Here is a 26,826-nt window from a genome sequence, read left to right as displayed (position 1 = left end):
GGCAGATTACTATCTAAATGGAGTGAAGTTAGGAAAAGGGGAAGTACAACGAGATCTAGGTGTTCTTATACATCAGTCAATGAAAGCAAGCATGCAGGTACAGCAGACAGTGAAGAAAGCTAATGGCATGCTGGCTTTTATAACAAGAGGAATTGAGTATAGAAGTAAAGAGGTCCTTCTGCAGCTGTACAGGGCCCTGGTGAGACCCAACCTGGAGTATTGTGTGCAGTTTTGGTCTCCAAATTTGAGGAAGGACATTCTTGCTATTGAGGGAGTGCAGCGTAGGTTCACAAGGTTCATTCCTGGAATGGCGGGACTGTCATATGTTGAAAGATTGGAGCGACTGGGGCTTGTATACACTGGAATTTAGAAGGATGAGAGGGGATCTGATTGAAACATATAAGATTATTAAGGGATTGGACACGCTGGAGGCAGGAAGCATGTTCCCGCTGATGGGCGAGTCCAGAACTAGAGGCCACAGTTTAAGAATAAGGGGTAGGCCATTTAAAACAGAGATGCGGAAAAACTTTTTCACCCACAGAGTGGTGGATATGTGGAATGCTCTGCCCCAGAAGGCAGTGGAGGCCAAGTCTCTGGATGCATTCAAGAGAGAGTTAGATAGAGCTCTTATAGATAGCGTTGTCAAGGGATATGGGGAGAGGGCAGGAACGGGGTACTGATTGCGTATGATCAGCCATGATCACAGTGAATGGCGGTGCTGGCTAGAAGAGCCGAATGGCCTACTCCTGCACCTATTGTCTATTGTCTATTGAGTCAGTACAGAGGAGGTTCACCAGATTGATTCCAGAGATGAGAAGGTTAGACTATATAGAGAGATTGAGTCGCCTGGGACTGTACTCGCTGGAATTCAGAAGAATGAGAGGAGATCTTATAGAAACATATAAAATTATGAAAGGGATAGATAAGATAGAGGCGGAAAAGTTGTTACCACTGGTAGATGCGACTTGCACTAGGGGACACAGCCTCATGATTCAGGGGACGCACACAAAATGCTGGTGGAATGCAACAGGGCAGGCAGCATCTATAGGAAGAAGTACAGTCACTGCCTGGCCTGCTGCATTCCACCAGCATTTTGTGTGTGTGTTGCTTGAATTTCCAGCATCTGCAGATTTCCTCATGTTCAAGATTCAGGGGAGCAGATTTAGGACAGAAATGAGGAGGAACTGCTTTTCCGAGAGAGTGGTGAATCTGTGGAATTCTCTGCCTAATGAAGCAGGGGCAGCTACCTCAGTAAATATATTTAAGACAAGGTTGGATAGATTTTTGCAAAGTAGGGGATTTAAGGGTTATGAGGAAAAGGCAAGTGGATGGAGATGAGTCCATGGCCAGATCAGCCCTGATCTACTCCTGCTCATATTTCTTATGTACTTATGATCAATAGTGTCAGTTAAATCACATCTTCAGAAGATGAGTTAATACCTCTGATTAGGCGTGTACTGTTTCTATCAGTTTATCACATTTCCTAATCCCTCTGCAAATAGAAGACATGTTTCCCAAATGGCTCAGTACCAAACAAGTCCAGAAAAATAAAGCCAGGTCCTTACAAGCCAAGTACTTTTACACTTTCATTGTTGCACTTAACAGATCGTTGGGTATGATGTTGTGGCCATCACTGAATCGTGGCTGAAGGATTGTTGGAGTTGGAGGCTGAATGTCCAAGGTTACATATTGTATCGGAGGAATAGGAAGGTAGGCAGAAGGGGTGGGGTGGCTCTGCTGGTAAAGGATAACATCAAATCTTTAGAAAGATGTTAAATCCTTGTGCATTGAGTTAAGAATCTGCAAGGGTAAAAGGACCCTGATGGCAGATATATATACAGACCTCCAAACAGTAGCTGGGATGTGGACTACATATTACAATGGGAAATAGAAAAGGCGTACCAAAAGGGCAATGTTATGATAATCATGGGAGATTTTAGCATGCAAGTAGATTGGGAAAATCAGGTTGTTAATGGATATCAAGAGAGTGAATTTGTTGAATACCTATAAGATTACTTTTTGGAGCAGTTTGTCATTGAGCCTACTAGGAGATTAGCTAGACTGGATTGGTGTTACATAATGAACTGGAGGCAATTAGGGAGCTTAAGGTAAAGGAACCCATAGAAGCCAGTGATCACAATATGATTGAATTCAACTTGAAATTTGATAAGGAGAAAGTAAAGTCTGACGTAGTGGCATTTCAGTGGAGTAAAATTACAGTGGTATGATAGAGGAGTTGGCCAAAGTAAATTGGAAGCAGATGCTGGCAGGGATGATAGCAGAGCAACAACGCAGTGAGTTTCTGGGCAAAATAAGGAATGTGCAGAATAGATGTATTTTGAAAACAAAGAAATTTTCAAATGGCAAAAATAGTACAACTGTGACTGACAAGGGAAGTCAAATCTAATGTAAAAAACAAAACAGCGGGCATACAACAAAGCAAAAATTAGTGGGAAGATAGAGGATTGGCAAGCTTTTAAAAACCTACAGAAAGCAACTAAAAGAATCATGAGGATGAAAAAGATGAAATATGAAAGCAATCTAGCAAACAATATCTATGTGAACTGGAAAAGCTTTTTCAAGTATATAAAAATAAAAGAGAGATCAGAGTAGATATAAAACCGCTAGAAAATGAGGCCAGAGAAATAATAGTGGGTGACAAGGCAGATGGCAGATGAACTACATGAGTATTTTGTGTCAGTCTTCACTGTGGAAGACAGTAACAGTGTGCCAGGTGTTAAAGGGTACGGGGAAAGACAAGTGAATGCAGTTACTATTACAAGGGAGAAGCTGAAAGACCTAAAGATCATAAGACCATAAGACATAGGAGCAGAATGAGGACATTCAGCCCATCAAGCCTGCTCCACCATTCCATCATGGCTGATCCAGATCCCACTCAACCCCTTGCACCTGCCTTCTCGCCATACCCTTTGATGCCCTGATCGATCAGGAAAATATCAACTTCTGCCTTAAATATACGCACAAAATTGGCCTCCACCAGTCTGTGACAGAATATTCCACAGACTTACTACTCCCTGGCTAAAAAATTCCTCCTTACCTCTGTTCTAAATGGTCACCTCTCAATTTTGAGGCTGTGCCCTCTAGTTCTGGATACCCTCTCCATAGGAAAACTCCTCTCCATATCAACCCTATCTAGTTCTTTCAACATACAGTAGGTTTCCATGAGATCCCCAACATTCTTCTAATTTCCAGTGAGTACAGGCCCAAACCTGCCAAATGCTACTCATTTGTTAACCCTTTCATTCCCAGAATCATCCTCATGAACCTCCCCTGGGCTCTCTCCAATAAAAACACTTTGGTTCCAATGATCATAACATCATTAGTTTCAACTTGATCATGGATGAGGCAAACAGGTAGTGAGGTCATGAAACCTATACAGATTGAAGAGGAGGAGGTGCTTGCTATCTTACGACAAATCAGAGTACATAAATCCCCAGGACCTGACAGGGTATTCTCTTGGATCTAGTGTTGAAATTGCAGGGGCCCCGGCAGATATATTTAAAATGTCAGTATCTACGGGTGAGGTGCTGGAGGATTGGAGGGTAGCTCATGTTGTTTCATTGTTCAAAAAAGGTTCTAAAAGTAATCCAGGAAATTATAGGCCGGTAAGTTTGACGTCCGTAGTAGGTAAATTATTGGAAGGAGTACTAAGAGACAGAATCTACAAGTATTTAGATAGACAGGGACTTATTAGGGAAAGTCAACACGGCTTTGTGCGTGGTAAGTCACGTTTAACAAATCTATTAGAGTTTTTCAAGGAGGTTACAAGGAAAGTGAATGAAGGGAAGGCAGTGGATATTGTCTACATGGACTTCAGTAAGGCCTTTGACAAGGTCCTACATGGGAGGTTAGTAAGGAAGATTCAGTTGCTAGGTATAAATGGAGAGGTAGTAAATTGGATTAGATATTGGCTCAATGGGAGAAGTCAGAGAGTGGTAGTGGAGGATTGCTTCTCTGAGTGGAGGCCTGTGACTAGTGGTGTGCCACAGGGATCAGTGCTGGGTCCATTGTTATTGTCATTGATATAGATGATCTGGATGATAATGTGGTAAATTGGATCAGCAAATTTGCTGATGATACAAAGATTGGAGGTGTAGTGGATAGTGAGGAAGGTTTTCAAAGCTTGCAGAGGGATCTGGGCCAGCTGGAAAAATGGGCTGAAAAATGGCAGATGGAGTTTAATACAGACAAGTGTGAGGTATTGCACTTTGGAAGGAAAAACCAAGGTAGAACATACAAGGTAAATGGTAAGGCACTGAGGGGTGCAGTAGAACAGAGAGATCTAGGAATACAGATACAAAATTCCCTAAAAGTGGTGTCACAGGTAGATAGGGTAGTAAAGAGAGCTTTTGGTACATTGGCCTTTATAAATCAAAGTATTGAGTATATAAGAGTTGGAATGTTATGGTGAGGTTGTATAAGGCATTGGTGAAGCTGTATTTGGAGTATTGTGTGCAGTTTTGGTCACCTAATTACAGGAAGGATATTAATAAGGTTGAAAGATTGCAGAGTAAGTTTACAAGGCTGTTGCCGGGACTTGAGAAACTGAGTTACAGAGAAAGGTTAGGACTTTATTCCCTGGAGCGTAGAAGAATGAGGGGAAATTTGATAGAGCTGTATAAAATTATGATGGGTATAGATAAGAGTGAATGCAAGCAGGCTTTTTCCACTGAGGCTAGGGGAAAAAAAAACCAGAGGACGTGGGTTAAGGGTGAAGGGGAAAAAGTTTAAAGTGAACATGGGGGGGGGGGGGGGGCTTCTTCACACAGAGTGGTGGGAGTGTGGAATGAGCTGCCAGATGAAGTGGTAAATGCAGGCTCACTTTTAACATTTAAGAAAAACTTGGACAGGTACATGGATAAGAGGGGTATGGAGGGATATGGTTCAGGTGCAGGTCAGTGGGACTAGGCAGAAAAATGGTTTGGCACAGCCAAGAAGGGCCGAATGGCCTGTTTCTGTGCCGTAATGTTCTATCGTTCTATCCTTTCTGAAATCTCAGATATGGAGACCAAAACTGTTCACAATACTCTTAAGTGTAGCCTGACTAGTGTCTTATAAAGGCTCAGCATTATCTCCTTGCTTTTGTATTCCAATCCCCTTGAAATAAGTGCCAACATCACATTTGCCTTTTTACCACAGACTCAACCTGTAGATTAACTTTCTGGGAGTCTTGCATGAGTACTCCCATGTCCTTCTGCACCTCTGATGTTTAAATCTTCTCCCTATTTAGATAATAGTCCACGTTATTGTTCCTTTTACCAAAAGCATTATCATACATTTCCCAATACCTTATTCCATCTGCCACTTTTTTGCCCATTCTTCCAATTCTTCCTCATCAGCCCCCACTCCCCAGCCTTCTCCCTGTAACCTCTGAAGCCGTGGCCAAACAAGAAATCATCAAGCTCTTCTTTAAATACACCCAACGACCTGGCCTTCACAGCTGCGTGTGATAACAAGCTCCACAAATTCACCACCTTCTGGCTAAAGAAATTTCTCCACATCTCTGTTTTAAATGGACACCCTCTATCCTAAGGCTCTGACCCCTTGTCCTAGACTCCCCCACCTTGGGAAGATATCCTTTCGACATCTACCTTGTTTAGTCCTTTCAACATTTGATAGGTATCAATGAGATCCACCCTCATCCTCCTAAATTCCAGTGAGCCATCAAACATTCCTCATATGATAACCCTTACATTCCTGGTATCATCCTTGTGAACCTCTTCCGAACCCTCTCCAATGTCAGCACATCTTTTCTTAAATGAGGACCCTAAAACTGTTCATAATACTCAAGGTGAGGCCTCAGCAGTGCCTTACTAACCCTCAGCATCACATCCCAGCTCTTGTACTCTAGACCTCTTGAAATCAATGCTAACAATGCCATTACCTTCCTCACCACCAACTCTACCTGCAAGTTAACCTTTAGGGTATTCTGTACAAAGACTCCCAAGTCCCTTTGCATCTCACATTTTTGGTTTTTCTACCTGTTTAGAAACTAGTCCACATATTTATTTCTACTCCCAAAGTGCATGACCATGCATTTTCTGACATTGTAATTCACTTGCTACTTTTTGGCCCATTCTCTTAACCTGTCTAGGACATTCTGCAGCCTACCTGTTTCCTAAACTGTACCTGCCCTCCACCAATCTTCATATTATCTGCAAACTTGGCATCAAAGCCTTCTATTCCATCATCTAAATCATTTACATACAGCATAAATGAAGTGGTCCCAACACCAACCCCTGCGGAACCCCTGCATCCCCTTTATCTATCCTACTTGTAATCTCCTCAAAGAATTCCAAAAGTTTCATCAGGCAAGGTTTTCCCTTAAGGAAACCATGCTCACTTTGTCCTATCTTGTCTTGTACACAAGTCAGCTGGATCAGATGAACTGCACCCCTACGGTCCTGACAGAGGTAATGTTAGAGATTGTGGAGGCATTAGTAATGATCTTTCAAGAATCATTGGACTCTGGTATTGTTCTGAAGGACTGGAAAATTACAAATGTTACTCCACTCTTTAAGAATGGAGGGAGCAGCAGAAAGGAAATTATAGAACAGTTAGCTTGACCTCAGTGGTTAGGAAGATGTTGGAGTTAATTGTTACAGAAGAAGTTATTGAGTACTTGGTGACAGGACAAGATAGGACAAAATCAGCATGGTTTTGGGCTCCTCATCTAAGAAAAGAAATGCTGGCATTTGAGAGGGTTCACAAGAATGAAAAAGTAATCATATGAGGAATATTTTATGGCTCTGGGCTTATACTTGCTGGAATTTAGAAGGATGGGGGGGGGGGATCTCATTGAAACCTTTCAAATGTTGAAAGGACTAGACTGAGTAGATGTGGAAAGGGTGTTTCCCAATGCAGGGGAGCCTCAGGTTAGAGAGGCATACATTTAAAACAGTGATATAGGGAAACTTCTTTAGCCAGGGGTTGGTGAATTTATGGAATTTGTTACCACAGGCAGCTAAGGAGGCCAGGTCGCTGGGTGTATTTAAGGCAGAGATTGTTAAGTTCCTGGTTGGCCACAGCATCAAAGGTTGTGGGGAGAAGGCTGGGGAGTGAGGCTGGAGGGGGTGTAAAGGATCAGCCATGATTGAATTGCAGAACAGACTTGATGGGCCAATTGGCCTGATTCTGCTCCTATGTCTTATGGTCTTAAGTACCAGAAGTTCCAAATAAACCCATAGGCTGAAGAAAGCATAAATAACATCAGATTTGTGCTAAATGGTGCACATAATTTAAAATTAATAGTCCAGAATTTTGAGATGGATTTCCCATTTCCTCTTTCCAGTTTGAGATCAGGATATTCCAGTTTAGATGGGAAAGTTCTCATTGTACTAAAAGGCTCGGCTGGCTCAGTGAAGAGTTCTCATATGTAACCTGTGCTCCACGCTCACCTTGCTGTTGAGTTTCTGGATACGAAGCTCCTTTTGATGCAGCTCTTTTAGGCTGTCATTCAGCTGGCCCTTCAGCTGCCTGTTCTCACTCTGCAGGTCTTCCTTCAGAGACTCGTCTAGGTCAGTTGCTTCTGCTGGTCCCTGTTTGACAGATGCAATATTCTGTTCACTAGTGAGACTCTGAATCACCAGTCTCAGTCTGGTTTGTTCTCCTGAGAGTCTGGAGGTTATTAGCATAAAGTCACACCTTTCAAAGAGAGACAAAGTAAACTGTCGTAACCTCCACTTTCTTAGACTTACCATCCCTGAATAATGACAAGGTCTCTTTCCCCTTTGGGAAGGATTGGACCATGGTAGGCTAGCAATCCATAGAAACCTGCTGTTTTTCAGCACTAATTCCAAGAGATCACACACCACACATCCAGGAAGTGAGGGTCAACATTGTCACCAAGGGCACTGCAGACAACAGCAGTCCATGGAGCTATTGGAGTTTGATCAGAACTGATTCATATGACTTTGGAAACATGGCACTTCCATACTGCAGCACAGTCCAGGGATTAATGTTAGAACTGCCAGCCTGTCCTTTATTCCCTCAGTATGGCACGTGCCAAGATACTACACAGAAAGCTGGTCCCAAACACTACAGCCCAAGGCAAATTAGCAAATTGGCCCAAAACTAGCTTGGTTACTGTAGACAGATGGTAATAGTTGAGGCTTGCTTTTGTGATTTAGCCTGTGACCAGCAAAGGAGATTCACTAGAACGTTGCTTATGAAGAAATGTTTCAATGAGGATCGCCTGGGTTTGTTTTCTTTGGAGTGGAAATGTCTGAGGGAGCAATCTGATACAGGTGCACAATAACTTTGAGGGGTATATGAAGGATAAGGAGAAGTAAACTTCGCTCCATAACAGAAAGACGTGGGTTTAAGGAAGGAGTAAAAGATTTAGAGAGGATATAAGAAGAATTTATTTCCCCACGAAGGAGATGATTGCATTTGGAACAACCTGCTTGAAGGTGTTGTAGAAGTAGAGTCTCTAAAAAACATTCAATAAGTATCTCGGTGAGCCAAGGCATATAAGGCTACAGATCAAGTGCTGGTAAATGGCATTAATATGGATGAGTACTTGATAGTCAGTGCAGACAATGTGGGCCAAACAGGGCTGTATGACTCCATGGTATAAAGGCAAGGAAATAACTTATTTCCCAGGCCAGCATCAGTTAGCAGACTAAGAAAGATTAACCCCGGTTGGTACCTGCTGCATCAACTTCAGCCTCATCTCCTGGCACATGCTCTGAAGCTCGTGGATCTGTTTGTCCTTATCCGATACAGCAATCAGATACTGTTCCTTTAGCCTCTCACTCTGTGCAGCATAAGACATTTTCTCAGACCTGCAACACACAGCAATGGAATTTCATACATGGGATAAAATCCATGAAACTGGTTAAGTCTGATCCTTTCTTTCAATGGCATCTATTGGTTTTCCATTCTTTCACTGTCTATGGATATTCAGTCTAAAATAGCTGGCCGGCGGTATAATGGCATCAGCATCGGGTTTTGAGTCAAAGGATCCCAAGTTCAAATCTGGCTGGCTGCTTGCATGCTTTCCATCCATGCTGGGTTGAGTGTCAAGCTAGCAACTCAGCCTGGTAAAAGAGTCAAATGCTACGGAAGTGGCAAAAATCCCACCTGATGTGCCACTTCCAGGACAGCGGCGACACGCGGCGCATGTGGAAGGGCATCCAGGACATCACCAATTACAGGACAACATCACCTGACTGTACGGGTGATGCCTCCCTCCCAGATGCACTGAATAACTTCCACACCCGTTTTGAGGTGGAAAATGACATGGCAGCGAGGAAATCCACCCCTCCACAAATGATCAGGTGCTGTGTCTCACTGTGGTCGATGTGAGAAGAACCCTGTGCAGGGTCAACCCACAGAAGGCTGCTGGACCAGACAACATTCCTGGTAGAGTGCTCAGCGGATGTGCAGACCAGCTAGCAGATGTTCTCACTGACATCTTCAACATCTCCCTGAGCAGCACCACTGTTCCAACGTGCTTGAAGGCCGCCATTATCATCCCCGTCCTGAAGAAGTCTTCAGTGTCCTGCCTAAATGACTACCGTCCCGTTGCACTCACATCCATCATCATGAAGTGTTTTGAGAGGCTCGTCATGAGGCATATCAAGACCCTGCTGCCCCCCTCACTGGACCCCCTGAAGTTTGCGTACCGTCCCAACTGTTCAACAGATGATGCCATTGCCATCACCCTCCACCTGGCCCTAACCCACCTGGACAAAAAAGACTCATGTTCGAATGCTGTTCATAGACTTTAGTTCAGCATTCAACACAATCATCCCTCAGAAACTGATTGGAAAGCTGAGCCTACTGGGCCTGAACACCTCCCTCTGCAACTGGATCCTAGACTTCCTGACTCGGGGACCTCAGTCAGTCCGGATTGGGAGCAGCATCTCTAACACCATCACACTAAGCACAGGCACCCCCCAGGGCTGTGTGCTCAGTCCACTGTTGTTCGCTCTGCAGACCCACAACTGTGCTGCAACACACAGCTTGAACCACATCATCAAGTTCCCCGATGACACGACCGTGGTGGGTCTCATCAGCAAGAATGACGAGTCAGCTTACAGAGAGGAGGTGCAGCGGCTAACGGACTGGTGCACAGCCAACAACCTGTCTCTGAATGTGAACAAAAGAGATGGTTGTTGACTTCAAGAGGGTACGGAGCAACCACTCCCCGCTGAACATCGACAGCTCCTCAGTTGAGATCATTAAGGGCACCAAATTTCTTGGTGTTCACCTGGCAGAAAATCTCACCTGGTCCCTCAACACCAGCTCCATAGCAAAGAAAGCTCAGCAGTGTCTCTACTTTCTGCAAAGGCTGAGGAAAGTCCATCTCCCACCCCCCATCCTCATCACAATCTACAGGGGTTGTACTGAGAGCATCCTGAGCAGCTGCATCACTGCCTGGTTCGGAAATTGCACCATCTCGGATCGTAAGACCCTGCAGCGGATAGTGAGGTCAGCTAAGAAGATCATCCAGGTCTCTCTTCCCGCCATCACGGACATTTACACTACACATTGCATCCGCAAAGCAAACAGCACTATGAAGGACCCCACGCACCCCTCATACAAACTCTTCTCCCTCCTGCCATCTGGGAAAAAGCACCGAAGCATTCGGGCTCTCACGACCAGACTATGCAACAGTTTCTTCCCCCAAGCTATCAGACTCCTCAATACCCAGAGCCTGGACTGACACCTTATGCCTGCAATGTTTTGTGTACTTTATGCAGTCCTGGGTAGGTCTGTGGTCTAGTGTAGTTTTTTTTCCGTGTTGTTTTTTTATATAGCTCAGTCTAGTTTTTGTACTGTGCCATGTAACACCATGGTCCTGAAAAAATGTTGTCTCATTTTTACCATGTACTGTACCAGCAGTTATGGTCAAAATGACAATAAAAAGTGACTTGTCTTGACTTGATTAGGCGCAAAAAGGACATAAAACGACAAAATAGCAGGCATACAAAAAAGCTGGATGAACTCAGCAGGTAGGGCAGCATCCGTTAAAAGAAGCAGTCAACGTTTCGGGTCGAAACCCTTCGTCAGGACTAAAGAAGGAGGGGGCAGAGGCCCTATAAAGAAGGTGGGGAGAGGGTGGAAAACCAATCAGAGGAAAGATCAAGGGGTGGGGGAGGGGAAGCAGTGAGGGATAGGCAGGAGAGGTGAAGAAGGAATCTACGGGGAATGCACTATGGGTAGTAGGAGAAGGCAGAGTCATGAGAGGTGATAGGCAGCTAGAACAGGTTACAGAGTAGAGGTGGGATGGGGAAGGGAGAGGGCGGGAATTTGCTAGAAGAGAAGACAGAGTAGAGGTGGGATGGGGAAGGGAGAGGGAGGGAATTTGCTAGAAGAGGAGACAGAGTAGAGGTGGGATCCTGCCCATCCCACCTCTACTCTGTCTTCTCTTCTAGCTGCCTATTGCCTCTTATGAGGTCACAGATCTGTCACTGACAGATGTGTCCAGGATGGATTCCTGTCGCAGCATGTTGACAGGCCAACTAAGGGGAATGTCATACTAGATCTAGTATTAGGTAATGAACCGGGACAGGTCAAAGATCTGTCAGTGGGTGAGCATCTGGGGGACAGTCATCACCGCTCCCTAACCTTTAGCATTATCATGGAAAAGGATAGAATCAGAGAGGACAGGAAAATTTTTAATTGGGGAAGGGCAAATTATGAGGCTATAAGGCTAGAACTTGCAGGTGTGAATTGGGATGATGTTTTTGCAGGGAAACGTACTATGGACATGTGGTCGATGTTTAGGGATATCTTGCAGGATGTTAGGGATAAATTTGTCTCAGTGAGGAAGATAAAGAATGGTAGGGTGAAGGAACCATGGGTGACAAGTGAAAATCTAGTCAGGTGGAAGAAGGCAGCATACATGAGGTTTAGGAAGCAAGGATCAGGTGGGTCTATTGAGGAATATAGGGTAGCAAGAAAGGAGCTTAAGAAGGGGCTGAGAAGAGCAAGAAGGGGGCATGAGGAGGCCTTGGCAAGTAGGGGAAAGGAAAATCAAAGGCATTCTTCAATTATGTGAAGAACAAAAGGATGACAAGAGTGAAGGTAGGACAGATTAGAGATAATGATGGGAAGATGTGCCTGGAGGCTGTGTAAGTGAGTGAGGTCCTCAATGAATACTTCTCTTCAGTATTCACCACTGAGAGGGAACTTGATGACGGTGAGGACAACATGAATGAGGTTGATGTTCTGGAGCATGTTGATATTAAGGGAAAGGAGGTGTTGGAGTTGTTAAAATACATTAGGACGGTTAAGTCCCCGGGGCCTGATGGAATATTCCCCAGGCTGCTCCAGGAGGCAAGGGAAGAGATTGCTGAGCCTCTGGCTAGGATCTTTATGTCCTCGTTGTCTACGGGAATGGTACTGGAGGATTAGAGGGAGGCGAATGTTGTCCCCTTGTTCAAAAAAGGTAGTAGGGATAGTCTGGGTAATTATAGACCAGTGAACCTTACATCTGTGGTGGGAAAGCTGTTGGAAAAGATTCTTAGAGATAGGATCTATGGACATTTAGAGAATCATGGTCTGATCAGGGACAGTCAGCATGGCTTTGTGAAGGGCAGATTGTGCCTAACAAGCCTGACAGAGTGCTTTGAGGAGGTGACCAGGCATATAGATGAGGGTAGTGCAGTGGATGTGCTCTACATGGATTTTAGTAAGGCATTTGACAAGGTTCCACATGGTAGACTTATTCAGAAAGTCAGAAGGCATGGGATCCAGGGAAGTTTGGCCAGGTGGATTCAGAATTGACTTGCTTGCAGAAGGCAGAGGGTCGTGGTGGAGGGAGTACATTCAGATTGGAGGGTTGTGACTAGTGGTGTCCCACAAGGATCTGTTCTGGGACCTTTACTTTTTGTGATTTTTATTAACGATCTGGATGTGGGGGTAGAAGGGTGGGTTGGCAAGTTTGCAGACGACACAAAGATTGGTGGTGTTGTAGATAGTGTAGAGAATTGTCGAAGATTGCAGAGAGACATTGATAGGATGCAGAAGTTGGCTGCTAAGTGGCAGATGGAGTTCAACCTGGAGAAGTGTGAGATGGTACACTTTGGAAGGACAAACTCTAAGGCAGAGTATAAAGTAAATGGCAGGATACTTGGTAATGCGGAGGAGCAGAGGGATCTGGGGACACACGTCCACAGAACCCAGAAAGTTGCCTCACAGGTAGATAGGGTAGTTAAGCAAGCTTATGGGATGTTAGCTTTCATAAGTCGAGGGATAGAGTTTAAGAGTCGCGATGTAATGATGCAGCTCTATAAAACTCTAGTTAGGCCACACTTAGAGTACTGTGTCCAGCTCTGGTTGCCTCACTATAGGAAGGATGTGGAAGCGTTGGAAAGGGTACAGAGGAAATTTACCAGGATGCTGCCTGGTTTAGAGAGTATGGATTATGATCAAAGATTAAGGGAGTTAGGGCTTTACTCTTTGGAGAAAAGGAGGATGAGGGGAGATATGATAGAGGTGTACAAGATATTAAGAGGAATAGACAGAGTGGACAGCCAGCGCCTCTTCCCCAGGGCACCACTGCTCAGTACAAGAGGACATGACTTTAAGGTAAGGGGAGGGAAGTTCAAGGGGGATATTAGAGGAAGGTTTTTCACTCAGAGAGTGGTTGGTGCGTGGAATGCACTGCCTGAGTCAGTGGTGGAGGCAGATATACTAGTGAAGTTTAAGAGACTACTAGACAGGTATATGGAGGAATTTAAGGTGGAGGGTTATATGGGAGGCAGGGTTTGAAGGTCAGCACAACATTGTGGGCCAAAGGGCCCGTAATGTACTGTACTATTCTATGTTCTATGACTCTGCCTTCTTCTACTACCCATAGTGCTTTCCCCTTAGATTCCTTCTTCACCTCTCCTGCCTATCCCCTCCCTGCTTCCCCTCCCCCACCCCTTGATCTTTCCTCCGATTGGTTTTCCACCCTCTCCCCATCTTCTTTATAGGGCCCCTGCCCCCTCCTTCTTTAGTCCTGATGAAGGGTTTCGACCCGAAACGTTGACTGCTTCTTTCAACGGATGCTGCCCGACCTGCTGAGTTCATCCAGCTTTTTTGTGTTCTTGATTTGACCACAGTATCTGCAGTGCACTTTGTGTTTAAAATAGTAGGCATCTACTTATACAACTGTTCAATGCACTTTAAAATAACAATGTGAATATTACAGAAAATCTTGGGAGGACTAAATACAATGTACACATTTCAAAGCAGCATCAAACATTATGACAACAGAATGAGATATTTAGTCCAGCTCAAGCTGACCAAACACTACGCCTTGATTAAGATAACCATAGGTAGATATTTTGTTGCTCATGCCTATGATTTTACTGTCACAAGAAAACCAAAAATGTGAGACAGCTAGAAGCAGCATCACAAATGAAAGAAGGAAATTATCAAATAATTACCTTAAGTGTCGCAATTCTTCTTGGCAGGTACTATATTCTTGCTTCAGTTGCTCTTGGGTTACTTCATAATTAGCTATCTGGTGCTTTTGGCTTTCCAGCTGAGCCTGAAGCTGTGATATTTCAGCCGTCTCCTCCCCAATTCTCATATACTGTTGCTGCAGACTTCTCAATTCCTTCAGCTGCAGCCAAAATTGGGGGAAGTGGAACAACAAAAAACATTGCAGAGGAGGGTTAGGTGTCAAGAGTGGAGGTGACCAACACAACATTAGGACTATGACATCTTGGGACAGGCCAAGAAGTGAAGCAGAATGCATGGCCCCAGGATTGTACAGAGGTACATTGCAAGGGTAGGTAAGACATTCCAGGGTTTTGGCAATATAGGGCAACATCATCCCTTCGGCCTGTAAATTTTACGAGTCCAAGTTTCCATCTAGCTGGTTTCTCTCCTACTATTCTCAGCCATGGTTGTTAGTTTTCAGGAGTTTTTTCCAATATATTGTGGTGGAGGGGGATAGCAGGTGGAGTTTGTGTCAGGAAATCCACATCTTTTTTGCATCTTGAATAAAATACTTGCATTTTTAGGTTTTATTGGCAAAACAACAAAAAGATTTCCACAACCTTATCAGAACAATGAAGGATCAAAAATAATAAATAGCTTTGCCAAAAACCCCAACTCCAGAGAATTTTTAAGAAATATTTGACAGCAACTCCCAAACATTTACAGATACACTTAAGTGATAATCTAAACAAAAATTACAGATGCTGTAAATCTAAAATGAAAATGAAATGCTGTAAATACAAGCAGCACCTGTGGGGAAAGGAACAGAGTTAACGTTTCAGGCTGAAAAGCGTGTCAGGAGATGAGGCTGAAGACCTGAAATATTGATTGCCTTCTCACAGATGTAGCCTAACCTGCTGAGTATTTCCAGCATTTCTATTTTTATATTACAAGTACAGTGGATTCCAGTTAATTAGGTCATCTGTTAATTGACGCAGCTGCTTTTTTGGGACTACTTTTAAAGATCAAAAACTAATAGAGAAAAGAGCCAGGGTTCCCTTTGGTTATTTGGGACAGGAGACTGTTGCCAAACAGTTTCTAACTAGCACCAGTCGTGTGCACTTGCATGGCTGTTAAGATACTACACTGTGCTTAGAGCAAACAGCTTTTAAATAGCATCAGTTGCATGTGCTTGTGTTCAAAAAACAGTGATTTTTGTCACTGATAGTTGGTGAGAAATAAGCAGCAAGACAATTCAGAATTGTTTTACTCATTATGGTTTGAAGCATTCAGGCTTGGAGATGCCAGAAATGGCCAGGAGTGAAAGTGAAATGATTTCACTACTTCAGTAAGTTAGGAACGAAGAAGAATTTGAAGGTATTGACAATCATCTTGAATGTTACAATAAAAAATGAAGATTTGGAGGATGAAATTGTCAAAAGCATTGTATGAAGGCAGTTCATTAATCTAGGAGCTGCAGTGACTTATTCATTTACAGTCAATCAAAAGAAGATAGCAGTGTACACAGGATGAATTCCTCAATTGATAACTATTATAAAATAATAAGATATACGAGCAGAATTAGACCATTTGGCCCATTGAGTCTGCTCCGCCATTTCTTCATGGCTGATTCAATATCCTGCCTTCTCCATGTATCCTTTCATGCCCTGACCAATTATGAACTAACACACAATTTTATAGTACTTTAGTGGCACTGGTAGTGTTCTAATTCGTTCTGTATTTCATTTAAAAGTTATTCAAAAGCATAATTTGTTACTGAGTTAAAAGGTAGTTTATCTTTTAATACCTTTTTAATTATTTGCAAGAAACTTCAGCTAATGTACAGCAAATCGCAATGTGGAGGAAGTATTTAATCACAAGGATGAAATTTTAAAATTATAGCATTACTGGTCAGGAAACAGCCAGGAAGCTGAAGAGAGGAATGGGTGAAGGAATAATAAAAATTTGGGATATGTACAGCTGAGCTCTGGACTCAAGATAGTGAGGACAGCTGAAAAGCAAATAGATAACATACAAGTTGAAAATCTGGCACATTTAAAGTTGAGTGTGACAGAAATCATAGTTACCAGTCTATCTCGATCATTCTGCAATGAAGACAGAGCATTTTTCAAGCTCTGCACCTCGCCTGGATTTGAAGGCGATGTCTGCTTTGCTTCATGAACCTTTTTGGTTTTGGCCACTTCATCTATCAGTCTGTCCCTCTCATCTTGTAGTGCCATCACAGTCTTGGAAAATGATTTTAACTGAATGGCTGAACTTTCCAGTTCTAAGGTTAATTCATGCACAACTTGTTGTTTAGAAGCAAGTTGTGTGTTCATTTCATCAATGCGGGCTAACAGGCTGTCTTCAATGGTATTGTTCTTCCAAGCAGACAACTCTGTGGAGAGTCGTTTGTTCTCCTCCACCAATTCTGAACATTGGGATTTGGATTGGGATAGCTCCTGGTACAATTCTTCACTCCTGTTCCTCTCCACCTCTAAATCAGATACGTATTTGCTCTGCAACTTCTCAAACTGGACCAGGAGATCATCTCGGTTGTCCTGCAAGGAACTCATGGCTTTTCCAAAAGACCGGTTCTGCCCCTGGAGTTGATCAATGTTTTCTAATGCTTCTCGCAATCTCTGCTCAGTCTCCATAAGGTCCTTTGCCAGTTCAGCCACTCTTTCTTCTGCTACCTCTGTTTCATTTCTCATGATGCCTGCACTATGGTGCAAATTCTCGAGTTCCTTCTCATATTTGGCTTTGGTGTCAATGAGCTTATGCCTTGTTTCTTCTTCATCCTCTACTCTTTTTAGCTCAAGCTCAGCTACTTTTTCCTGTGCAGAGGAGAGATCAGTAGTCAGTTTCTCTACCTCCATTAACTTTTCATCCAGTTGCTTCTGAAGCATCTGAACAGGCCCACCATTTCTTAAATTTTCTACCTCATTCTTCAGTTCATCGGTGATTTTCTCAGCCAACTGTAACTGTTCAGTTTGTTTCTGCTTCTCTTCTTTCAGTGTTTCATTTTCCTGCTCAAGTTCTTTTGACTTTGTCTCCATAATAGCTTTCTCATTTTCCAATGCCCTGATTCTCTCAAGTTGAGTTTTTTCTAACTGTTTATGCTGAGAATCTTTCAGTAAAATAACTTGATTGAGATCTTCCCTGTATCTCACAAGCTGTGCATTGAGTTTGGCATTTTCTGAATTCAGATCATCCCTTTGTCCTTGTTGGCTCCTGAATTCATTCTTCAGTTTGTTGTTCTCAGTGGCAGCCTCCTGAATCAACTGATCTTTCTCGACAATCACATCGATATGCCTTTGCTCCAGCTGTTTGTAGTCACTCAGTACTCTCTCCCGGTCATTCTGGAGAGATGCCATGGACTTTGTTAATGACTCCAGCTTTACCTTGTTCTGCTTTAATTCCTCCTTAGTTTGCCTCAACTTTGCATCCAGATCTTCAGTCTCCTGCTGCAGTTTTCTGATTGCCAGCTCTCCTTCTAATTTCTCTTTTGCTAACTGTTTAACCTGCCTCTCCCAGTCCCCTCGTTCTTCAGCATGCTGTTGCTGGGCGTCAGCTATGGCACTGACAACAGCCTCCTCTTTTTCTGCCAACAGTGTAACAATCTTTTCTTCCTTTTCTCCAGTCTCTTCATGGAGCTTCTCCGTTAACGCTTTGGAGTTTTGGAGATTGGACTTGAGCTGTTCGCAGGTTAGCATATAATTCTGTACCTCTGTCTCTCGCTTGCTCAGGTTTTTCTCAAGGTCCCCCTTGGTCACTTCCAATTTCTCCAGAGAATTGTTCAAATCAGCAATCTGTCCTTTTAGGCTCTTAGTTTCTTCTGATAATTTCAATTGCTCATTCTGAGAATCCTTGTGCAGCTTCTGGAATTCCTCTGATCTTGAGAAGAGTTGTCCGTTTTCTTCCTGAACTTTTTGCATCATTTGCCTCCAATTCTCTTCTTCAATCTTGAACTTTGATTCCCATTCCTGCTCACTGTGTTCCATCCTAGAAAAAGGATTCACAATATAGTATCATTACAGAAAATACTGGCGAGAGTCAGGAGTTCAGGGGGCATCTGTGGGGAGAACACACAAGAGTGCATGAGTTAATGTTTTAGGTCAACGATAACAAAAGATAAAAGGTCATCAACCTGAAACATTAACACACAGCTTCTCTAAAAAATGTGGCAGTGAAATTTAGACATTTTCAGTTAAGCCCAGTTTACCCTCAAACTTTTTCAAAAATCATTTGTCCAAGAGAAGCAAAAATACAGAGATCTAGAATCACAAAAGAATGTGAAATTCCAGATCATTATGAATTGATTCTTAGGTCAATGTTGAAATTAAAAGAAGGGTTTAAAAATCACTGCCACTGTACAATCTGATATTTAATTTGTGACGTACAGTTAAATAAACAGTTTCAGAGCTTGATTGGAAAATGTCAACTGTTTAATTTGGTATAAACTGCACATCCAAAACAAAATCACTTGATATCAACCCTAATTCAGAGCATTTCTGCCAAATGCACCTTTTTATTGTATGAGACTTGTTCTTATTTTCAGACATACTTCCCACTCCTTTTCCTTGATCTCTAGGTATCAAATAGGATACATTCCCAACTAAATGAATGGGTCCTTATTCTTGCGATTTATCTTTAATAACATATACAAATTGCTGGAGAAACTTAGCAGGTTAGGAATGGGGGGTCCTTTCCAATCCTGAACACGGGTCTCATCCATAAATGTCAAGTTTTTGTTCATTTTCATAGATACTGCCTGTCCTGCTGAGTTCCTCCACCATTTTGTATATGTTGCTTTGAATTTCCAGCATCTGAAGAATTTCTTGTGTTTATCTTTAATAAACTGTAACCTGGTAACTCAGTCTTTATAATCAAAGATACAATGAACATCATTCAAAAGAAATTTGGGATGGGGGTAGGGTGGGAATTAAACACCATTTTTGTATCAACGCTGAAGTGGATTATTTTCATATTTACAAAGGGAGTGGCTGTCAATAGTGGATGCACATTTGTATAACCCTTACACTCCAGAGAAGTAGCAAATTATAAAACTGCCAATTTGATACCCTTATTCAAAGAAGGTAGAAGATACAAGATTCTTAGGGGGTATGAAAGTAAATTGGGGGAAAGTGGGACAGTCTAGGAGTGGAGGGCATTTAAGGCCATAGAATTTCTTCTCTTTTTGCCTTAAAGCTGTGGAATTTCTATTATTGAATATATTCAAAGCTGACAGATTTATAAGCAACAAGAAAATCAAGGCATGTGGGGATAAGATGGAAAAGTACTTTTGAGGAACTTTGGATCAGTCATGACTAAACTCAAAGGGTCAATTCCTGTTCCTACTTCTTATGGTCTTAACTGTAATTATGGTAGTCAAACCTACTTCATCTCCCCTAACAGATCCACAGAGATACAGGAAATCTTATCATTGTTACTCTTAATGAGATCAGTTAAAATAACCAGATCATTTAAAAAAATTCTACATGTGTATTATTTGATCACATGTGGCTGTGCCCTACTGTTGCTACTAACTCCATCCAGCAGTGCACACAAAATGCTGGTGGAATGCAGCAGGCCAGGCAGCATCTATTGGAAGAAGGACTGTCGATGTTTCGGGCCGAGACCCTTCATCAGGATGAGAGGTGAAGGGTCTTGACCCAAAATGTTGGCAGCGCTTCTTCCTATAGATGCTGCCTGGCCTGCTGCATTCCACCGGCATTTTATGTGTGTTGCTTGAATTTCCAGCATCTGCAGATTTCCTCATGTTTGCCATCCAGCAGTGAACTGTTTTAAAATATGAACATAGAATAGTTCTGCACCGCGTTGTGCTGACCCTTTAACTTATTCCAAGATCAATCTAATCGTTCCCTCCCACATAGTGCTCCATATGTCTTTTATACAACGTGGCATTTCTCATTAGAACTGGAATTTCATTAAAAAGTTGCAAACTTCAAATATTCACATCGTTGGAGTAATTTACTTTAAATGTTAACACTTACTTAAAATGCGAAAGCCTCATACTAATTTACCAAAGTTGAGAGACTTCAATAATTTGTCAGGGGAAGGATAGAAGTTTACAAACAGGATAAAAAAAAGTTCCTAAACACCAAGAATAGCTAGTTCTATATATTTCTTTGACCTGGATGAAAGGAGATGTTTTGTTTTGCTTTACCTTGAAAGCTTGATTTTCAGTTCCTCATGATGAATGGTGATCTGTCTTAGCTGATCCCTCAGTCTGCTGCAGTTGTTTTCCTTGTCTCTGATCTCTTCTTCTTTCTTCAAAATTGCATCATTGAACTTGATTTCCCATTTTTTAGACTCATCAATAATTCTGTCACGGTCATTCTGTAAAGAAGACATACTACGAGTGAAGGCTGCCAGCTTGGCTAAATTTTCATTGAAATTTGCCTGAATCTGATTGGTTTCCTCTTTCTTCTTTTCCAATGTGCCCTGCAGTGCCTCAACGGTGTCTTCAGAATGCTTCTTCTCACGCTCCAAACTTTCTATCTTCTCTTGCATGTTTTTAAGCTCCTTTCTATGTTCATCTTTTTCTCGATTAATCCTTCTCTTTTGTTCTTCTTCCATATAGGTAGTTTGCTCTTTGGCCTTATTTTCAAGAGTCTGAAGCTCTTCTTTTAGCTTCAACTCATCTGCCAAGAGCCTAGCTACCTCACTTTGAGCATCATCGAGTTGAACTTTACAAGAAAGCAGCTCTGCCTGGGCCTTTTTGCAATCTTCCAGTTGTGCTGCTGTTTCCTTCTTTGCAGTATCCAAACTCTTCTGGGTCTCTTGCTGAACAAATTCCAATGCCCTAATAGTTTTTCCTAAGCCACTGATTTTCTCCTGGTATTGAATGCAATCTTTCTGCAGTTGCTTGACCTCTTGCTGTTGTTCTTTGAGCAGCTCCTGTAATTCTTTGTTGTGAATTTTACCCCCCTCATATTTCTTTTGCATTGACTTTATTTTCTGCTCAAAGTCCTTTTGCAACTTGGCTGCAGCTTCAGCCTTTTCTCTCTTAAGTTGCCTCACTTCTTCTTCCAGTTCACCAATCTGTTTCAGATACTCTCTCACAGTTAGTTCTAAATGCGAAATCTTGTTGTTATGTTCTTTTGATTCCTGTTGATAATCAGCAACACTACTGTTTAGCTCTGCCAACTGGTTCATTAGTCGTTCTTCTAGATCATCTTTATCCAAATCTGCTGATGTTTTCTCCTTCTGTACTAGTTCTACTTTTTGTTTTAATTGGTGATTATCGAGCTCAAGCTCAGAGACAGTCCTATGCATCTGTTTCCATTCCTCCTTATTTTTAACTAGTTGCTCTTCCAAACTGTCCCTTTCACTTTGCAAAAGTTGGTTTACTTTCTTCAATTCATATATCTCATTCTCTGTCATCTGCTTGTCATTTTCCATCTGTTTTAGTTGTTCCATCAACTGTGACAGTTCTTGATTGTACTTTATTTCATTATCGAAGCTACGATCTTCTGAGCCCCCTGGAGGGCCATGGATTTTAGTTGACTCTACTGAAGGACCTACTTTATTGGATAATCCCTGTTTAACTTCTGCTACAATGGTTGCATCAATAGCTTCTTTCACTTTAATTTCCTGTTCTTGAATATTACTTTGATGTTTGGCTAAAACTTTCTCACTATTTTCCAGCTTCTCAGCCATCTCATTCAGCTCCAGTTTCAACGTATTGGTCTCTCCCTTCAAAAAATCCCTCTGAATTTTTAAGGTTTCAAGTTCTTTCATCACCTCTTCTGTTTCCTGTTTTGCTTTCTGAAGTTCCTCCTGAAGTCGCCTTTCTGTTAAGACTGAAGATTCACTTGGCTTACTCTGCATGCTTGGTTCAGACTGCTGTTCCAACTGGAGTCTCTCAATTTCTTCTTCGAGATCCATAATTTTCTGCTGCTTTGATTTAGCAAATTTCCTCATTTTTTCCTTCATTCCCTCCTGCTCCTCTTTTGCCTCCTGAAGTTGTTTCTCTACCCCTTTTTTCTGAACTTCAGCCTCTTGAATCTTGCCGAACAACTCCTGCTTCTCCTGTTTTACAATTTCAAGTACACGGTACATCTTTTCAATCTCACCACTCACATTCTCATAGGATTGTAGAAGTGTTTCGTATTCTTTTTGTAATTCTTCATGTTTCCTATGCCAGTCTGAGCTCTCTGCCTTTTGTTCACTTTTTAAGAATTCAACTTCGTGTTGCAAGATAGCTTTTTCTTGTGTAATGCCGTCAATGATCAGCTTTAAGCTTTCACTAGAAGCACTGAAATTCTGGTTTTCAATCAGTAATTTATCAACTTCTATAATTAATTTTTCTTTTTGCTCCTTAAGATTTAACAATTTTGTCGTAAGGTCTTCTTTGTCCTTCCTCAGGTTTTCAATCGCCATTTCCATTTCAGTTAGCCTTTGATTTAATTCTTCTTTCAATGTTGTTACATTAGCCAGCTCTTCCCTCAGTGATTTGTTCACTTTCAAAGTTTCTTTGCGAGAGATCAAGGCAGCTTGTAGCTTCCTCTGCATTTGCTGTTTCAACTTAGCCTCTTCAGTATCATCCTCTTGCTTTTGCTGCGCTTCTAGGACCTCATTTTGAAGAAGTTTCCTTTCATCTTCAAATTCTTTAGCTTGTTCTTCCATTTGAGACTGTAGTGTTTTAATGAAATCAACTTTCACTGATAGTGTCTGTTCCAGGTTTTGAAATAATGCATCTTTTTCCTTCAGCTGACTATAGAAACGTTCTATTTCTTCATCTTTGTTATGCAAAATTACCTTTAACTCTTCATATTGCTTGCTTAGAATGGCCATGCTCTCAGAATCAGAACTTCCAGCTCTAGCCACCTCTAAAGCCAACTTTAGATCTTCTGCATGTGCTTCTGTGTCCTGATATCTTTTTTTCAGAAGGTCAAGTTCTTTAATTAACTCTTCTTTCTCCAAGCAGTGGGTTTCTTCCAGCTCAGCGATTTTATCCTGAGATACAGCTGCTTCTTCCATTATTCTCTGCTCAGGATTTGTCAAATGCTGCAGTTTTAATTCAAGGTCATTATTTTTATTGTGCAGCTTCTCAAGTTCTTCTCTTAACTGGGCCACCACAGGATCTTCAGTTTTTGCTTCAGATACATACACAGGTGCCTGAACCAGGATTGTTCTTGAAGTGTCCATCAATTCAGAGCTCCAACCTAAATGCTCACTCCTCTCTGACAATTCGTCTTTTGCTTCCTCAGAATTCTCTTGAAGTAGTTTCCCTGGCTGCGGTTCTGCACCTGCAGGCTTCTCTTCCAAAAGCTGCAGCTGCTCTTTCACTCTTGAAAGCTCTTCACAAATCCTTACTTTCTCCTGACTCTGTTGATTGAAATTCTCCAGTAAAGCATTGTATTGTTCCTTCTGTTGCTTTACTTGCTCCCTATGGAGTCTATTCTTCTCCTGAGCTTTTTTGATCATATCCTTCCGCAAACTCATAGCTTCCTCAAGCTTCTTCTGCAGCTGATCCTTCTCTTGTTCCAGTACAGAAAGCTTAGACTCGAGCAGAGTTTGCTTACTTTCTTCCGATCCTTCCACTGTGATAATGGGCTCAGGGACCTTATCAGAATCAATTTCAGTGCTCTCATTCTCAACATCCTTCTCTTCCATTTCATGTTGTGACATTGCCTGTGGATTATCCAACTGCTTGGGCAATAAAGTTGCTTCCAGTGAATTCACTTGATCTGTTTTCTTCTGAAGTTTTTGTTTCAGATCTTCTACCAAATTCTGAAGGTGACCAACAGTAGCTTCTTGATCTTGCAGAGCTTCCCTGACATTCTGCAAATCTGTTTCTTTCTCAGCAAGAGCCCTAACCAGATCAACACTCTGTTGATTCTGAATTTGATTTTCTTCACATAGTTGCACTGGCTCTGAAGAGTTGAGGTCACTGCATCCTGCTTCATTCCCTGATGGAGAACTTTCCTCTGCTTCACAGTCTTTATTCTGTGCTTCCTGTTTCATCTCTTCCATTTTCTTTAAAAGTTCTTTCCTTTTTATCAAAGCAGCCTGGAGCTTTCTTTTTATCTGCTCATTCTCCTTTGTCAGGTTATCTACATGTTTCTTTAAATCATCCCTCTCCTTCAGTATTAGCTCCAGTCTGCCTGTGCCACTTTGTGAAAGGTCAGTCTGTTCTTTACTCCTGGTGGGTTGCTCAGGTTCACTAGAGGGCTTCTCTTCTTCTTTCCCCTCTGGTTCTTTTTGTAGCAATAGCGCCTGCTCCTTTAACTGTTTCACTTGGTTTCCCAAAGAAAATTTCTCTTCATTTAACACTACCATTTTCTCAGACATACTCATAGTGACCTCAGCCATTTCTCTTTCCTTTTCTGACAGACACGAGTGAAGTTGCTGCACTTTACTTACATTTTCAAAAAGAGCTTGCTGCATGGTCACCAATTCCTGCTCCTTAGAAGCCAGCTTCTGCACAAGTTCCTCAATTTTGGACTTGTCATCATTGACAAGCTGCTTCAAGTTCAAGGTTGCTTCTTTCTTCATTTTTAACTCTCCTCTCAGGTCTTTAACCTCTACCTCTTGTTCACTGATCTGATGCTGCATGATGTCCAGCTCCCTCTCCAGGGCCTCAATTTTCATATCCTTTGACCTAGATTCATTTTCTGCACTGTGAAACTGCTCTTGTAATAAACTGTTCTGCATACTCATGTTTTCCAAAACCAAGTAGTTCTTTTTCTCTTCATCAACTGCCTCTTCCTCTGCTTTTGTCAGTTTCTCTTTTAGTTGAGGTACTAAAGACAACTCCTCACTGTACTTCTGAATCTGATCAAGAAGCTCATTCTTCTCTGCACTCAGATTATCAATGGCTTCATTTGCTTTTACTATCTCTTCCTTGTAACCCAAAACTATCTGATTTAAGCCCATAAGCTCTTCATTGTTATCCTTCAGCTGCTTACTGTAGAAGGCCTTCAACTCTTCCAGCTCCTCTTCAAGATCCTGTATGCGTGCCTGCAATTTATCAGATTTGTTGCTTTGAACTCCTTGAAGCTCAGGACAATGTCTTGTAATTCCACTGTCCTCTTCTTTTCCCAAGACCAATGCTAGTCCTCCATGTGAGGCAGAACTATATTCCAGTTGTTCCCCAGAACTGTACACTTCTGTGGTTGAATAAGTATGATGTCCGAGATGGACAACTGTTGTACTCCTCTGTTCTACCTGAGTAGAGTTAACCTTATCCAGTTGTACTGAAACTATCGTGCTGTCCACTTTAGTACATGAATTTGTCCTTTCTTCCATCACTTCTTTCTGCTCCGTATATACTTTAAAATGCTTATCTGTTGCTGACATAGCTTCTTGTTGCTCAGGCATAAACTGAGGTCCATCTTTCATACTTATCTGACAGACAATCCCATCTTCTGACAATACTGAATCCAGTTTGTTCAGCAGAAGCTGATTTGTTTGGGCTACTCCTGGTTGATATGTAATAGAGCCAGGCTCTTTGTCATCGTCAGAAATAATCCTGTGCAGGGAATGAGTCTCACTGCATTCTTCAATCTCTGCTTTACATTGCTGAATTAAAAAGAAAAAAAAAATAGAAACAGATGTTCAGTTACTGTTGTACAATGTAGAGTTAAGAAATCATACCCACAGTTATATCAGTCAAGGGTTACATGTAGCCTTATACAAGTCAGACCTCTTATACATCTACAATTTGCTTGGCCCCAACACTGGCAATCAAATTATCAGGCAGAATTCTGGAATGAACTCTTGATTTCATTCCATTGCCATTTTAAAACTGACTTGTTTCACCAACCTTTTGTACAAATGTCTGAATGGCCCTTTCTTCAGCTCAATGTATTTTTCATTTGCCTCATTCTTTTGTATGTACAGTCACCTATGTACATACAAGCTCACAAATACACACACACTACAGAAGCAGGCCATCTGGCTCAACAGGTCTGTGCCTGCCAACCCACCATTTACAGTAATCCGACATTAATCCCATTCTTTAAGTCCCCAGATTCCCATCAATTTGTTCAAGATTCTACTCCTAACTTGTAGATCAGGCCTGAACTAATTAAATGGTGGAGTAAGTTTCAGGGGCCCTCTACCCAGAGGCCTCGTGAAAGGGCAGCTGCTGGTGCTGCTGATATATAACAAAAAACAAAAGGCAGTACAAGAGCAGGCTGCAGTTGCATGAGTAATTTATAGTCTGCTTAGCTTCAACCAACAATGATATTTAAGAACTCTCCAGAAGATCATGATAACCATAACAACCCCACTGAGCCACCCATATGGGTAGATCGAGAAAAAAAAAGACATTTATTTACACCTACATTTATTTATTAACACCTACGCTCTGTCTGCCAGAGAAAGTAGGATCTCCTAGTGGCCACACATTTCAATTCCACATCCCATTCCCATTCTGATATGTCT

General features: G+C 42.1%; 1 protein-coding gene across 3 annotated transcripts in view; it reads right to left on the bottom strand.

The window, feature by feature from the left end:
- Positions 1 to 26,826, bottom strand: part of LOC132403566 (golgin subfamily B member 1-like) — a 206,314-nt gene that overhangs the window by 26,604 nt on the left and 152,884 nt on the right. For 2 of the 3 annotated variants that reach the window (XM_059986960.1, XM_059986961.1), the window contains exons 14-18: positions 20,597 to 25,959; positions 16,494 to 18,411; positions 14,409 to 14,587; positions 8,672 to 8,807; positions 7,419 to 7,559 (exon numbers count right to left, since the gene is read on the bottom strand). In XM_059986960.1, the coding sequence (XP_059842943.1) occupies positions 7,419 to 7,559; positions 8,672 to 8,807; positions 14,409 to 14,587; positions 16,494 to 18,411; positions 20,597 to 25,959 (7,737 nt within the window). Of the gene's footprint in view, positions 1 to 7,418; positions 7,666 to 8,671; positions 8,808 to 14,408; positions 14,588 to 16,493; positions 18,412 to 20,596; positions 25,960 to 26,826 lie in introns of those variants that run through there. The other variant, XM_059986962.1, reaches the window with a different exon arrangement.

This window comes from Hypanus sabinus, chromosome 13 (genome assembly GCF_030144855.1).
Source record: "Hypanus sabinus isolate sHypSab1 chromosome 13, sHypSab1.hap1, whole genome shotgun sequence".
NCBI classification, from domain to species: domain Eukaryota; kingdom Metazoa; phylum Chordata; class Chondrichthyes; order Myliobatiformes; family Dasyatidae; genus Hypanus; species Hypanus sabinus.
The sequence above is the reverse complement of the archived record's forward strand: the minus strand, read 5'-3'. Positions and strand labels throughout refer to the sequence as shown.